Raw genomic sequence first — 15,551 nt, 5'->3', positions numbered from 1 at the left:
CTAACACAAGGCTCAAATAAAGCTTCACTTGCCTGTAGTTGCGTCACTAGCGTTATGTAACCTGCCACCGATGCATGCAGTTGCAAAGGTTCAGCGGCTTGGCAACGTACGGCCTTATTTTCAGTGAGACTTTCTTCATTTCCATCTACATTTAGCTAAGATCCTTCACCTCTAGATATAAGACATATTTTTCCTGGCATAATTGTATGGTTTCCCCTTCTATTATCAGTTTTAAGCTTCGTTCTTTTGTTCCTCATTTAGTTTCAATGTTTTTTTTTAAATAATCTCGTGCTACACGACAAATCAGTACTCAACATAATATGAGTCGCCAAATCTACATCGCGTGTTATCAATAAGTCTTGGAAACTACTTTTTCCTTCCATATTAACTTGGCTTTTACCGTCATTTTCAATATGGTATCTTTGCACAGAGACAATATTCACGGGTTTCGCTTCACAGTTATTTACTGCGAGCCTTAATTCTTTAATAAATTCATCCGTTAAAAACTCACACACGCTCCTGTTTCTAGGAGTGCTGCCACTTTTGCATATGTATTATCATGAGTAGTGCGATCTGCCTACCAAAGTTACGCTTGAGTTATGTTGATTATAGCCTTCTTTTCATTATTTTTAAGGTCACTCCCTTGTTCGTTATAGCCTTCATCTTATTATATTAAAGGTTACTCCCTTGTTCGTTATAGCTTTCATCTTATTATATTAAAGGTTACTCCCTTGTTCGTTATAGCCTTCATCTTATTATATTAAAGGTTACTCCCTTGTTCGTTATAGCTTTCATCTTATTATATTAAAGGTTACTCCCTTGTTCGTTATAGCCTTCATCTTATTATATTAAAGGTTTTTTTTTTTTTTTTTTTTTTTTTACAGCAAAGGAGACAGCTCAAGGGCACAAAAAATTAAACATTAATAAAAAAAAGCCCGCTACTCGCTGCTCCTAAAAAGAATCCAAAGAGGTGGCCGAAAGATAAGTCAGTTACGGGAGGAGAGGTGTCCTGATACCCTCCTCTTGAAAGAGTTCAAGTCGTAGGCAGGAGGAAATACAGATGAAGGAAGATTGTTCCAGAGTTTACCAGCGTGAGGGATGAAAGAGTGAAGATGCTGGTTAACTCTTGCATAAGGGGTTTGGACAGTATAGGGATGAGCATGAGTAGAAAGTCGAGTGCAGCGGGGCCGGGTGGGGAGGCATGCAGTTAGCAAGTTCAGAAGAGCAGTCAGCGTGGAAATATCGATAGAAGATAGAAAGAGAGGCAACATTGCGGCGGAATTTAAGAGGTAGAAGACTATCAGTATGAGGAGGAGAGCTGATGAGACGAAGAGCCTTTGCCTCCACTCTGTCCAGAAGAGCTGTGTGAGTGGAGCCCCCCCACACATGAGATGCATACTCCATACGAGGGCGGACAAGGCTCCTGTATATGGACAGCAACTGTGCAGGGGAGAAGAACTGGCGGAGACGGTACAGAACGCCCAGCCTCGAGGAAGCTGATTTAGTAAGAGATGAGATATGAAGTTTCCAGTTGAGATTTTGAGTTAAGGATAGACCGAGGATGTTTAGTGTTGAGGAAGGTGATAGCTGGGTGTTGTCAAAGAATAGGGGATAGTTGTTTGGAAGATTGTGTCGAGTGGATAGGTGGAGAAACTGTGTTTTTGAGGCGTTGAAGGTCACCAGGTTCTTCTTGCCCCAATCGGAAATAATAGTAAGGTCTGAGGCTAAGCGTTCTGCAGCCTCCAGCCTCCAGCCTTGAGTCGTTAAGTTCCTGAAGGGTGGGTCTTCTATTAAAAGAAGTTGAATAATGCAGAGTGGAATCATCGGCGTAGGAATGGATAGGACAGTTCGTTTTGGAAAGAAGATCATCAATGAACAACAGAAAAAGAGTGGGAGATAGGACAGAACCCTGTGGGACACCACTGTTAATAGATTTAGGGGAAGAACAGTGACCGTCTACCACGGCAGAAATAGAACGGTCAGAAAGGAAACAGGAGATAAAGGTACAGAGAGAAGGATAGAAACCGTAGGAGGGTAGTTTAGAAAGCAAAGATTTGTGCCAGACCCTATCAAAAGCTTTTGATATGTCCAGCGCAATAGCAAAAGTTTCACCGAAACGGCTAAGAGAGGATGACCAAGAGTCAGTTAAGAAGGCTAGATCACCAGTAGAACGCCCCTTGCGGAACCCATACTGGCGATCAGATAGAAGGTCAGAAGTGGAAAGGTGCTTTTGAATCTTACGGTTAAGGATTGATTCAAAAGCTTTAGATAGACAAGAAAGTAAAGCAATAGGACGGTAGTTTGAGGGATTGGAGCGGTCACCCTTCTTAGGTACAGGCTGTGTGAAGGCATACTTCCAGCAAGAAGGAAAGGTAGATGTTGACAGGCAGAGGCGAAAGAGTTTGACCAGGCAGGGTGACAGCACGGAGGCACAGTTACTCCCTTGTTCGTTATAGCCTTCATCTTATTATATTAAAGGTTACTCCCTTGTTCGTTATAGCCTTCATCTTATTATATTAAAGGTTACTCCCTGTTTTGTTCTTTGCTCATTTTCCGTTTCTTCCACTGCAAGTGTGCATATTTATTTATTTATTTTCATTTATTTATTTAATGTTATTTGTAGTAGATAACTGAGGGGGGTACCTACCCTGGCCTCCTCTTCCTCTGATTCTCTTACTTCACACATTTATCTTAATACTTCACACTATTGTCCATATGCTTCATTTTTTTTTTTTCTTGACTTTTTATCCATAGCTCACACTTTTCTTAGTATTTCACATTTTTTCTAGATCATACTCTACACTTCCTACCTGGGGGACGCGGGTTAGGCCTTTATAAAGTCACTCTATGGCTGCATGCCCGCCGCGGCACACCACCACCCTGTGAGGTGCAGAGCCCCGTGTTCCCCTCCATCCTGGGGTAACAATCCTAAAACAAACAAACCTGGGAGGCGGGACGCTGCCGCTGCCTGTCACCTGACACCCTCTCACTGATGAGTGGATCACGGCGCGGGTGGAGAGAGACTGCCCATCCCTCTCCACTCCGCCCGGGAAGGGACTCATGAATTCTCGGTTGAGTCGCGTGTGCTACCCATTGCACTACAGAACAACAGTGGTTGGCCAGAGTTTCCATTACCATATCGTCAAAGTCCATGTCCTCCGGAAGAACCATTAATTATATAATTAAATCGTCACTATTATTTCCGCCACTTAAAACGAGCAAAGCTTAGTAAAAATAAGAGGCATTTTCTCGTCAGAGTAAATTAAACAAAAGCACTGTAAGCATATGTCCCTATTTATCCCTATACCGCTGCCGCCAGTTTTGGACCCTTCTTTTCTTGTATTAAATCAACTCTTTTATCACTCATTAATTACTCCATAAATGATCTCACCGTCTCGTATCCCTGGTAGCGTGATCCGGCTTAAGTTGTTATTGGAGACTGGTGTTCGGGGATAAACAAGGGAAAAAGAAAATATACATTTATTTAAAATTAAATGAAAGTAATTGCCTTACGCAATATTCTATGCTCAGACGATCATAGCACTGGCATATTCAGCAATGGATGCAACATATGAGGCGTGCCGCGCCAGAACCTCGTAACCGAAAAATCGTAGTTTTGAGAAAATCGCGCATAAAGTTAAACACTGACAATGCACCTAAGAATGGTCAGAATATGTAATAACTATACATCAAATGAAAGGTTTTGAAGAGTTCTGTTTTGTTAATTAGGTTCTGATAGGAAATCGGAAAATTTTTGGTTTATTGAAATAAATTAATGAAACCCCTACTCAGTGGCGGAAAAAAAAAAATTTGCTGGAATTTTTTTACAATTTTATTATAAAAGTACTTGTTTTTATTAGGAATATGTGAAGGTTTCATGATGATAGCTGTGAAAATGAAAATGTTATGATTTTTTTACCGAGCGAAATTTTTTTTTTAATCCATACCGGAACTTTAATACTCCTATCCATTACATTGACTTCCTCCTATGTTCAAAATTATTAAGTATGTGTTGTAAAATGGAATATGTGAAGATTTCATGATGATAGCTGTAAAAATAAATTTGTTATGAATTTCTTTCGAGTGAAATTAAATCCCTTCCGCTGCTCTTTAAACCACCACCTTTTAAACCCAGTTTATGGTTTTATCTCCTGCCTCTGTTGCATTTTTGTTTATTCTTTCCTCCCTCCCTTCAACCAGTATCAGTAACACAACACTCTTCTGTCCCCTCATTATCAGTAAGATAAGATTAGCGCAGTAGTTTACTGCTCTCTCTTCGTCCTGTGAAAATGAAAATGTTAAGACAGGGTTGACTGAGGTTTTATTAATTTTTACAACAAAATTTACGGGTTGGTGGCCACAGCATGACACTGTGACACTTGCAGACTTCTCAGTTGAAGTCCAGGAAGTCATCCTCCTGAACCTCGGGGTCGTCCGGGTCGTCATCTTTACCTTCCGCAGCCAACAGCGGTGGTTTTGGCCCACGCCTCAGGGAGTTAGTCGCGACTTTTTTTTGCGTGTCGAGACCAGACTAACTGTCTTAGCACCCTGTTATAGGTGGCTGGAAGGTCGGATTTCCTCTGTCCGACCACGGTATATGGCAATTCCACCTCTCTGCTCTCTGGGGCAGCCATTATCTCAATTTCTCAAATTTCAGGGTTACGAGGTTCTGGCGCGGCACGCCTCATATGACAAACGACATGTCTTAAACATACTACAGTATGTGCTCAGTTGTTGCCAATAATAATAACACTCGTCGTTCCACAAGCAGTGGTTTTACCTTTGCTTTACATCGCAAACAAATAATCATAATCCTGTCCCACTCACAATCCTACTTCACATCTCCTACATTATAATCTCCAGGACAATACAGTCGGTTTCCCTTAGATTCTCGAATTTCTACTCACGATTAAGATCACAACAGCCATTCTCGGCTGAGTGAGTAGCAGGTCTGCTTGAGGCGAGAACCAAGCTCGGTCTACCCATACCACTGATTTCTAGGCCACATTTTTCTTTGCTTGAGGCGGACTTACATCCTTGACACGCCCTTAATTTTCTACATAACCAATGGCCAATACTTCCTGTCACACCCATCTGCTCGCTCATTATGTTGTATTGTTTTACTTTTCCTGCTATTCGTGAGTCAGTCTTAAGACACTCCCACAGTGATTTTTCTGTTAAATTATTGGCTCATAACATGTCGCCACGACTGACGTCACGGGTCAGAGTCTTTTTCAATGGTTGTTCACACTTTCTGACCACGCCCACTGGGTATCTGTTTTCTGTATCTGAGTCTGGGTATCTGTTTTCCTTTACCCTCGTTGTTTCCCCTCTTTTGTACTTGAGATGTTTACAGTTATATATGTCACCCTTCTTGTTAGTGTTTGTCCTGTCAGATGTTTACACAGTTGTATATCTCTCATTCCTCTCTGGGTATCTGTTTTCCTTTATCCTCGTTGTTTCCCTCTTTGTTAGTGTTTGTCCTATGAGATGTTTACTCTGTACTGTTATGGCTATTCCTCTTGTTTGTTCGTTTTCTGGTTCCCGACACATCTCATACCTAAAGTAACACACCCTAGCCATTGCATTCCATAGTGAATAACTCCCTTCCTCTTCCTCACCCCCATTCCTCCCTTCATGCATCTCATACCTAAAGTAACACAGCCTAACCATTGCATTCCATAGTGAAGAACTTCCTTCCTCTTCCTCCTCCCTTATTCCTCCCTTCATGCATCTCATACCTAAAGTAACACAGCCTAACCATTGCATTCCATATTAAAGAACTCCCTTCCTCTTCCTCCTCCCTTATTCCTCCCTTCATGCATCTCATACCTAAAGTAACACAGCCTAACCATTGCATTCCATAGTGAATAACTCCCTTCCTCTTCCTCACCCCCATTCCTCCCTTCATGCATCTCATTCCTAAAGTAACACAGCCTAACCATTGCATTCCATATTGCAGGACTCCCTTTCTCTTCCTCCTCCCTTATTCCTCCCTTCATGCATCTCATACCTAAAGTAACACAACCTAGCCATTGCATTCCATATTAAAGGACTCCCTTCCTCTTCCTCCTCCCTTATTCCTCCCTTCATGCATCTCATACCTAAAGTAACAGCCTCACACACACTCCCAGGTTGCCGCGTGAGTCCTGATTGCTGTGGACATATGATGGCCCTTCTGTCTGGCCTGGCCGAGGGCCGCATAGTTCTGGCACTGGAGGGCGGCTTCAACCTCACCACCATCAGCTACTGCATGACGCTGTGTGCCAAGGCCTTGCTGGGGGATCCGCTGCCCCCCCTTGAGCCCCAGCTGGTGCCCAACAAGAGTGCCGTGCAGACCATCAGTGACGTCATCCGTACCCACAGCCGCTACTGGCCGGCGCTCTGCTTCAAGGTGAGTGTGGGGGTCTTTAATCCGACCACTGCAATTGGCACGGATTTGGCCTACACTGGTAGCCTGGTAACATACAGTCCCAGGTCTTTCTCTGCCTCTTTGGTGATAGTGGAGTGTTTCCCATGTGGTATTGGTTTGCTGGATATCCCCTCCCAAGGTGCAGGACTTTACATTTTTCTTCAGTGAATTGTAGCAGACACTTTTTGTTTCATTGCTGTAGCTTGGTGAGGTCTTCTTGTAAGAAATCCACAGTCAAGGGGTTAAGGGGCAGGACTGGTGAAAGTTATCCCTCATGTCCTGCTGGCGTGTTCTGTGCCTGGTAGTGTTGTCAGTACATAATATAGAAAGCTGCCTCATTTCCAGAACTATATATTGGACATGTATTAGTTAGATCTCTCAAAACATTTTTTCAGTTCTCAGTGGCAATAGATATTGTTGTTGTCAGACAGTAAGAAGTAAATCATGTTTTGCAGTCTTTTCTTGTAGTTTGAGTCCTTGTGGTGCCTGACCCTGGGCAAGGTTACTTTCTTTACTGCCCTCACACTGCTCCTTGCCTCCCTGGAGCAGTCAGGGAGAGGTTGTCTACATCTAGCATCAGTATAATAGCCTTGGTGATTAGTAGAAGGAGATAATAGAAGGAATAGAAGGTTTATTTTGATTTATATTAGTTTTTTTTTCATAATATCTCTTCTTCCTTCTCCTCCTCCTCTCTCTCATTCTTCCTCCCTCTCTCTTCCTTTCCCTCTCCTCTCTTCCTTCATTACATTCTTCACCCATTCCTCCTCCTCCTCTCCTCTCCCCTCCAGGATTTATACCTCCTCCTCCAAATCGGTTCTCTTTCCTTCCCTCCCTCCTCTCCTCCTTCTCCCACTCTCTTTCTCTCCCTCCCACTCTCCCTTCTTTATCCACCTTTTCCCTTCTCTTTCTCTCCACCACTCTTTACTTCTCTTTCTCTTCTCTCTCCTCCCTCACTCTATCTCCCTTGGTCCACTCTGTTCTCTCTCTCTCCTTCCCTCCATGTCTCCCTCTTCTTCCTCCTCCTCTTCTAGATTTGGATAGTAATATGTTTTAATGTATTGCAGAAAGAAGAAAAGAAGAGAAGGAAGAGGAGGAGAGGGTATATGTGTGTGTGTGTGTGTGTGTTATATGGACAGAATTCAAACTGATTTATTTCAACATATATTTTATTATTATTATTATTGACAGACAGACTTCCCTTCTTCCTTCCTTCTCTTCTTCACTTCCTCCTTCTTCTTCTTCTCTTTCATCTTCTTCATCTTTTGCTTCTTCTCTGTTGGGGTTCTGATAGGAAGAGAAATAATAAAAATAATGAGAAAGAATTAGCTCTAGAGAGAGAGAAAGAGGAGGGGGGGGGGACCCATATATGTGTCTGTGGAGGCATGTGTCTGTGGGGGTCATCCTGTGGATCCTGAGAGAGAGAGAGAGAGAGAGAGAGAGAGAGAGAGAGAGAGAGAGAGAGAGAGAGAGAGAGAGAGAGAGAGAGAGAGAGAGAGAGCACAGCCTTCTGTCTCTTTCTCTTCCTTCTTATTCTTTCTCTCTTTCTACTACTACTACTACTACTACATTTCCTCAGTAGTTAGTCAGTGTGTGTGTGTCTCAATCTCAGAAGTGCCTCCATCTGTCCCTGTTCTGGCACTCTCGCTCTTCAATTTCTCTTCTTCTATCTCTTTAAATCTTCACTTCTATACCCATGCAGTCTTCTACTCCTCCTCCTCCTCTTCCTTCTTCTTCTCACTTTCCCTCATACACTCTCTTCACAAACCCATTCTCATCACGTGTCCAAACCATATCGGCGCAGCACACTCCACTCCTTTTGCTGCCACACCCACACCAAACCGCCACACCCACACCAAACCACTCATACACGCTTCACTCTGCCTTGTCCTGACACACCACACACACCTCTTGTATAACACCTTTCCACTGCACGTATTCCCCCTTGCTCTGCTGCGTGTCATGTACAGTACTTGGCTAAAGCTGTTTCTTGATCCCCTCTTGGCCTCCATGCTCACACTTCTTCCCTTTCTAACTCTGCCCTTCGCTGCTCTCTTCCTGACCTCACCTCCCTGTGGATCTGGCCGCCCTAAACTCATCTATATTCCTGCACTATTCACTTCTGCTCTCCCTCCCACGTTCCCATTCATTACAGTTTATTTATCTCCTCTTTCCCTCTCACTAACATTCCATCTCTTGCTACAATTGTCACTTTTCTCCCCTATTTCTCTCCCATTTATCCTGGTGTGTGTGTGTGTGTGTGTGTGTGTGTGTGTGTGTGTGTGTGTGTGTGTGTTCCTCCTGTAATATTAAAATAATGTAAGAATGCTCAATAAAAATAAATTACAAATATATATTACTATTATTATTACCATTGTTACTATCATTAGACCCAAGAAGGAGGAAAAGGGTTAGAGAGAAGGGAAAGGAAGGAAGAGGAGGAGGGAGGGAGGCAAGGGAAAGGGAGGGGGAGAAGAGAAGAAAGGAAGGATGGAGAAGGAAGAATATTGTGAGAGGAAGGAAGAGAAGAGAAAGAAAGGAAGGGAAGAAGATATGAGAAAGGAGGAGAGATGGAGGAGGAGGAGGTCATAATCTATCTTCTTCTGCACCGTGACAAACTTGACACGAACAAGTCAACGGGACCCGACAGTTTGTCCCCGCGGTTATTAAAAGAGCTTAAACAACAAATACTTCAACCACTCACTACCATATTCAACCGGTCAGTTCAACTAAACAAGGTCCCGGAAGACTGGAAGATGGCGAACGTAACACCGATTTTCAAAAAAGGAGACAAAAGCGTTGCATTAAACTACAGGCCCATAAGTTTGACATCAGTGGCAGGAAAAATACTCGAAAAGATTATTAGAGATAAACTTGTTAAGTTTCTAGAAAACAATAATATAATCTCCGACACCCAGCATGGCTTCAGAAACAAGCGCTCCTGCCTAACGAATTTATTAGACTTCTTCCAAGGTATATATAAGAACTGGGATGCCCACATCCCCAGTGATGTTATATACCTGGACTTTCAGAAAGCCTTCGACAAGGTACTGCATGAGCGACTCCTTAAGAAACTGCACTCGGCGGGCATCAGAGCCAATCTGATCGCGTGGATAAGAGATTGGCTCACCGACAGAAAACAACGAGTACTACTCAACGGACAGCCTTCCGATTGGCTTCCAGTCACTAGTGGAGTGCCTCAAGGGTCAGTGCTGGGACCCATCCTCTTTATCATATATATCAATGACCTAGAATCAGGACTGAAATCCACAATATTGAAATTTGCAGATGACACCAAGGTGGGTGGAGATGCCCTCACAAAGACCGACTGCGAAATCATTCAGAAAGACCTCAATCACATTATCGAATGGTCGGAAAAATGGCAAATGTCTTTTAATGTTGACAAATGCAAAGTCATGCACATTGGGTCCCAAAATAGTAACCACACATACATCATGAATGGGAGACCTCTGCAAGCGATGCAGGAGGAAAAGGATCTTGGAGTCACTATCAGCAGTGACCTGAAACACGCGAATCACTGTAAAAAAGCATACAACAAGGCCAACATTATGCTCGGGTTCATAGCGAGGAACTTCGAGTGTAAAACACCAGACGTGATGCTATCCTTGTATAATTCCATGGTAAGACCGCACCTCGAGTATGCAGTGCAGTTCTGGTCTCCCAATTACAGAAAGGACATTGCTTTACTGGAAAGGATTCAACGATGCGCCACAAAGATGATTCCAACCTTCAGGGCTCAACCGTATGAGGAACGACTCAAGTGACTCAATCTCTTTACATTGGAGAAAAGACGCCTACGAGGGGATATGATTCAAGTCTTCAAGTATCTAAAAAAGTTCAATAACGTCGATTACTCCAAATTCTTTGAACTGCAAACCAACTCAAGAACTAGAAATAACGGTTTACCCATTCAGTCGAGTCGATGTAACACAGACATTGGAAGGAGTTTCTTTTCAAACCGAGTCATCCACCACTGGAACAATCTTCCCTCAGAAGTAGTAAATGCGAATACCATCAACTCCTTCAAATATAGAATCGACCGTCATTTCGCTGCGTCGGGAGTAAACTGAATAACGAGGGGCTTCCATCTGCTCCTCAATATCGAGGTGCTTTCATCTGCTCACCAAGCCCCAAGTGGCGGTCGAGCAGATTAAATCACCCAAGCGGGTGACCTCGTAATGAGCCAATAGGCTTTCTGTTGCCTGCATTTCCATGTTTCCATGTTTCCATGTGAACCTAAAAGAACACTCCTTATGACCCGACTGACCTCCTTTTTGGCCTTTGGGAACAACTGATGTGAAGGGCAAATGCTTCCGACCTTAGGAGGGAGGTGAAAGGGAGGAGAAGAACTGGAGAGGAGGAGATAAAATGGAGAAGTGGAGGAGAAAGGGGAAGACCAGCAGCAAGAAGACATGAAATAAGGACAAGAAATATTAAGGAAAGAGAAAAACAAAAGTAAAGAGGAAAAATAACAGGTTAGGGAAAGAAAACAAGGAAAGTAACAAATAAAAATGTTAAGGAAAGAAAAACAGTAAAAAAACAAGAATATTAAGTAAAGGAAATAAAGAAAAGGACACTGGCCGAATCACTCCCCCAGCCGCCCCTGAGGCCTTAACACACACACACACACACACACACACACACACACACACACACACACACAGTAATTCCCTAAACAGACCCCACATTTACAGGGCCAATGCGACATGTTTTCAGCCGCAAAACAGCCCCTTCCAAGCCCTCTAGTGTGCCCAGACCTTCCAGTAGAGGCCAGGGCAGCTCAACAGATTAGCCCCAGCCCAGGGACGGGTTTTAATAACACTAACAGACGTATTTTGACAACAATGAGAGTCACCAAAAACCTGTAGAGTGGACAGGAGGAGGAGGAGGAGGAGAGAGGAGGGAAGGAAGGGAGAAGAGGAGGAGGAGCAGAGAAAGAAAGAATGAAAGAGGAGGAGAAGGAAGAAATGATGATGAAAAGATGAAAGAAATGAAAGCAAATAAAAGGATAAAAAATGAATAAAAAAGAAATTATGTGCTATTTTTTACCTTTGTTCCTAAGTCTTCCTCTTCTTCTTCTTCTTCTTCTTCTTCTTCTTCTTCATCTCATTCCATGGAAGAAGTTAAGTTGAATTAGTATTCGTATACTTAAAAATAAGAAAACTGTGTGTCCCTGCCTCCCTGATACGTTCCCTGCCTTCTAGCACTATAGTCCTGCCGCCTCGTCCTGCCTCCCTGTTATATGTTTAAGGCCGAGATTTTTCTCTCTTTTTCTTCTACACCCGGTCCCACATGTCCTCTGCGTGTATTGAAACACACGATACATTAATCAAGACAAGGAGAGGGTTTTGTTGGCTGCCCGGGATTGAACCCGTGATCAGCGTGACGGGAGAGCCACTGCCTTACCAGTCGGCCAAAGAGGTACCCCGCTGGCTGAGTGGGTTATGGGAGGCTTGCCCGTCAGGCCTAGTCGCTGCACTACATATGCATTAAAACAACACTGAAAACAATTACAATTATGAAGAAAAGAATGGAATTGACGGCATTCCCTCATCACATCTTAATTCTCCCTTTCAATGCCTCCCTCATGTATTCCCTCCCTCTCCACACTGTAACAGGCAAGTGACAAGGGCCAGGAGGAGGAGGAATTAGTGATAAGGGAAGGCATGCCTGACACCACAAAACCTCAAAACTGCCAACTCTCTGAATAAGCTGAAAAATTAAAATACTGGAGCCTACATTATTCCCTCACCTCCTCTCCATCTCCTGGTTCCTTCCGTCCAGGAGAGAGCAGCGGAGTTCCTTGAGCAGGCCCTTCCACTTGTAAACCTGGGACTTCTTGGACGTGAGGCATCTTGGACAGCTCTGTGGTGAGGTGCTCAGGCTGGGGAGGAGGAGAAATGTGTAGGGAATGTGTTGGGGGAGGGAGGGGAGAGGGGAAGGGAGGAGGGGAAGGAGGAGAGAAGAGAAGTTAGCAAGATTTTACTGTATATTAACCAGACATGGAGCAATTACTTATGTTATGTAATCGATTACGATTATGATTACTTCATATTTTCACAATTACGATTACAATTACAATAAAATTAGGTGTAATCAAGTACTATTACGATTACATGATGTATTAATCGTGGTTACAATCATGATCACAAGAAGGACTGAAAGGTGAACTTGCAAATTTCACACATGTACCATACTGAATATTCAATTGATTGAATTACTACAGATATCTAGAGCACACACTTGCTGTATGAGAAACCATTAACTAAACTTTGATAATGTAATCACAAAAGTAATCACGATTACAGTTGTACTTTTATAATGTATTTGATTATGATTACGATTACTTAAAAAAATAAGAGGGTAATCGATTACGATTACTTGAAAAACTGTAATCGATTGTAATTGATTACGATTACAGATTACGATTACCCCATGTCTGATATTAACATGATTCATAACGCAGCATGACTAAGGTAAAGAAGAAGAAGATATATTAATTAACATGATTCATAACGCAGCATGACTAAGGTAAAGAAGAAGAGGATATATTAATTAACATGATTCATAATGCAGCATGACTAAGGTAAAGAAGAAGAGGATATATTAATTAACATGATTCATAATGCAGCATGACTAAGGTAAAGAAGAAGAAGATATATTAATTAACATGATTCATAATGCAGCATGACTAAGGTAAAGAAGAAGAGGATATATTAATTAACATGATTCATAACGCAGCATGACTAAGGTAAAGAAGAAGAGGATATATTAATTAACATGATTCATAACGCAGCATGACTAAGGTAAAGAGGAAGAAGAAGAAGAACAAGAAGAGGAACAAGACCAAGAGCATTATCCAGGGTCTGTGTAAAGCCTTTCTCTAAGCCCGCCCTGCACGATGAGTTGTTGGTTGTGGCGCCAGGAGTTGTGGAGGGAGGCAGCTATTAGCAAGTTCAGAACAGCAGTGACTATGAAATTAAGGCAATGAAGATAGGAATTAAAGAAGAATGAGTGTGATGGCAGTGACTTAGAGAGGACTGAGTGAAGCAAATGGCAGTCAGGACAAAATGCAGAAATAAGGAAGGACAAGTATTTCAGAGTTAACCAGGGAAAGGGATGGAAAAAAGTGATGATTTTGGTTAACTCAGGCATTAGGAAGTTAAATAACAGAGGAATGAGCTTGAGCAGAAAGCCTCGGGCACTGCAGAAGGCAGGAAGGAAGCAGCTGTTAGCAAGTTCAGAACAGCAGTGACTATGAAATGAAGGCACAGAAGACAGCACAGGAAGGGAAGAATTTGAGTGTGGTGACAGGGACTTAGGAAGATGATTTAGGACAGATTGTAAATGCTTCATGTGCAAGAGTGCAGCAGCTGAGTATTGTAAAGGATGGGGAAAAGTTGCGTGAAAGGCTGCGTCAAGTTGGCAGATGATGAAGTTAAGGTCCATATTGTCAAACTCCTCACAGGCTTGCTCCATCTATTTCAAAAGGCTCTCGCAGAGGTTGTCGGGGTTTCCATGGGCGGTTTCCTGAGCCTGGCGGTAGTTTTGCATGGCTTCTGTGCCTTGAAGGAGAAAACACAAGACAACCCAGTTACTCTTCCTGTGGGCTTGGGAAATAGGCGCAGTGGGAGCCTGATACATTTAGGAAGACAGGGACACAGAGATACAGACAAACAGAGATGCAGGGTGGTGCTGCTGATAGTTTGACACAGCTTCTGCACCCTGAACGGGAAAACACCACCCAGGAAAACATGATTAGCCTTCTCTGTGGCCTTGGGGAATAGTAACAGAGGGAGCCTGATATGCTTAGGACCATAGGCTGACTTACAGCGCCTCATTTTGGGTGTTGATGACATAGAATATCTCTCTCTCTCTCTTTCTCTCTCTCTCTCTCACACACACACACACACACACACACACACACACACACACAATTACACTGGAGTGAAAAACCGTATGCACATGGAGGAGGAGGTGGAGGAAGAAGAGGAGGAAGAAGAGGAGGAGAAAGAGAAGTTGAAAAACTGATAATATGAACTCCAAAAATATATCATCCATGTAAAAGTTAACCTAAATTCAGCCTTTAAAAATTGCAACAATTCTGCCATACATCAAAGCACTCATGTTATATCAAGTGTTCTCTTCACAGTGTACTCATGATATCAGGCTGTGTGGTGGACCGTCCCTTCCTGAGTGGACAATAGTCGTGTGGCAGGCTGGGCCAAGGTGCCAGAAGAAGACATTAAGTTTTTGAGAGATGGGATGAGAAGTTTTCAGGTAAGAACTTGAGATAAGGACAGAGCAAGGGTGTTTGCTGTAGAGGAGAGGGCACAGCTGCATGTCACCAAAGAATAAACTTGATAGGGGAATGCTTTGCCTGGGATTCTTACACACTACTGACCCTCACACACCAGCTATTTCTTAAGGCAAAGAGAGAGGTAAAATGCATTCTCAGGAGTGGTTATTAGAGTTCATGGCACAGAAGCCTTGTCAAACTACCACCAGGGTCACAAAACTACCCACGGGAAGGCCCACAACTCCTATAAAAGTCACGTCACGTGTGTGTTTGGGCGCTGGAATCTCTAAATAACGTGGCCCATTGCCTGCTCAGAATAGATGGCATCACTGTAAACACTCGCCTGCCCTGCGCCATGACGTGCTCAGGCCGACCACCAGGCCCCTAAAGAAAGCCTACCAGCTGTGGGCCAGGATGTAAAAAAAAAAAAGAAAAATAAATAAATAAATAAATAAAATAATAATAATAATGATAATAGCAATAATAATAATAATAATAATAATGATAATGATAATGATAATAATAATAATAATAATAATAATAAAAATACAAAATAAATAGATAAATTGATAAATTAATAAATAAATTCCAGCAGCACTGACCTGCGGTGGAGTGCCACATGTTGAAGCAGTGGGAGCACACGTGGCCCGTCCAGTGGCCCCCGTAGTGGTCCGTCCAGTGGCCCCCGTAGTGGTCCGTCCAGTGGCCCCCGTAGTGGTCCGTCCAGTGGCCCCCGTAGTGGTCCGTCCAGTGGCCCCCGTAGTGGTCCGTCCAGTGGCCACCGTAGTGGTCCGTCCAGTGGCACCCGTAGTGGTCCGTCCA

At 43.1% G+C, this 15,551-nt stretch overlaps 1 protein-coding gene and 1 long non-coding RNA gene across 3 annotated transcripts in view; one reads left to right on the top strand and one right to left on the bottom strand.

Annotated features, from left to right (window-relative positions):
• Nucleotides 1-8,761, top strand: part of LOC126992247 (polyamine deacetylase HDAC10-like) — a 27,573-nt gene extending 18,812 nt beyond the window's left edge. For both annotated transcript variants that reach the window (XM_050850915.1, XM_050850914.1), the window contains 2 exons: nucleotides 6,135-6,394; nucleotides 7,477-8,761. In XM_050850915.1, the coding sequence (XP_050706872.1) occupies nucleotides 6,135-6,153 (19 nt within the window). In that variant the 3' untranslated portion in view covers nucleotides 6,154-6,394; nucleotides 7,477-8,761. The remainder of the gene's footprint in view (nucleotides 1-6,134; nucleotides 6,395-7,476) is intronic.
• LOC126992248 (uncharacterized) lies at nucleotides 7,561-15,551 on the bottom strand. The gene is made up of 5 exons (XR_007746385.1): nucleotides 15,332-15,551; nucleotides 13,897-13,995; nucleotides 12,183-12,314; nucleotides 11,480-11,535; nucleotides 7,561-7,696 (listed from the first exon to the last, which is right to left on the bottom strand). It is a non-coding gene; the product is annotated as an uncharacterized LOC126992248 (long non-coding RNA).

The sequence above is a fragment of the Eriocheir sinensis genome, unplaced genomic scaffold, assembly GCF_024679095.1.
Source record: "Eriocheir sinensis breed Jianghai 21 unplaced genomic scaffold, ASM2467909v1 Scaffold427, whole genome shotgun sequence".
In the NCBI taxonomy this organism is placed as follows: Eukaryota; Metazoa; Arthropoda; class Malacostraca; order Decapoda; family Varunidae; genus Eriocheir; species Eriocheir sinensis.
This window is presented reverse-complemented; position numbering and strand designations above follow the sequence as displayed.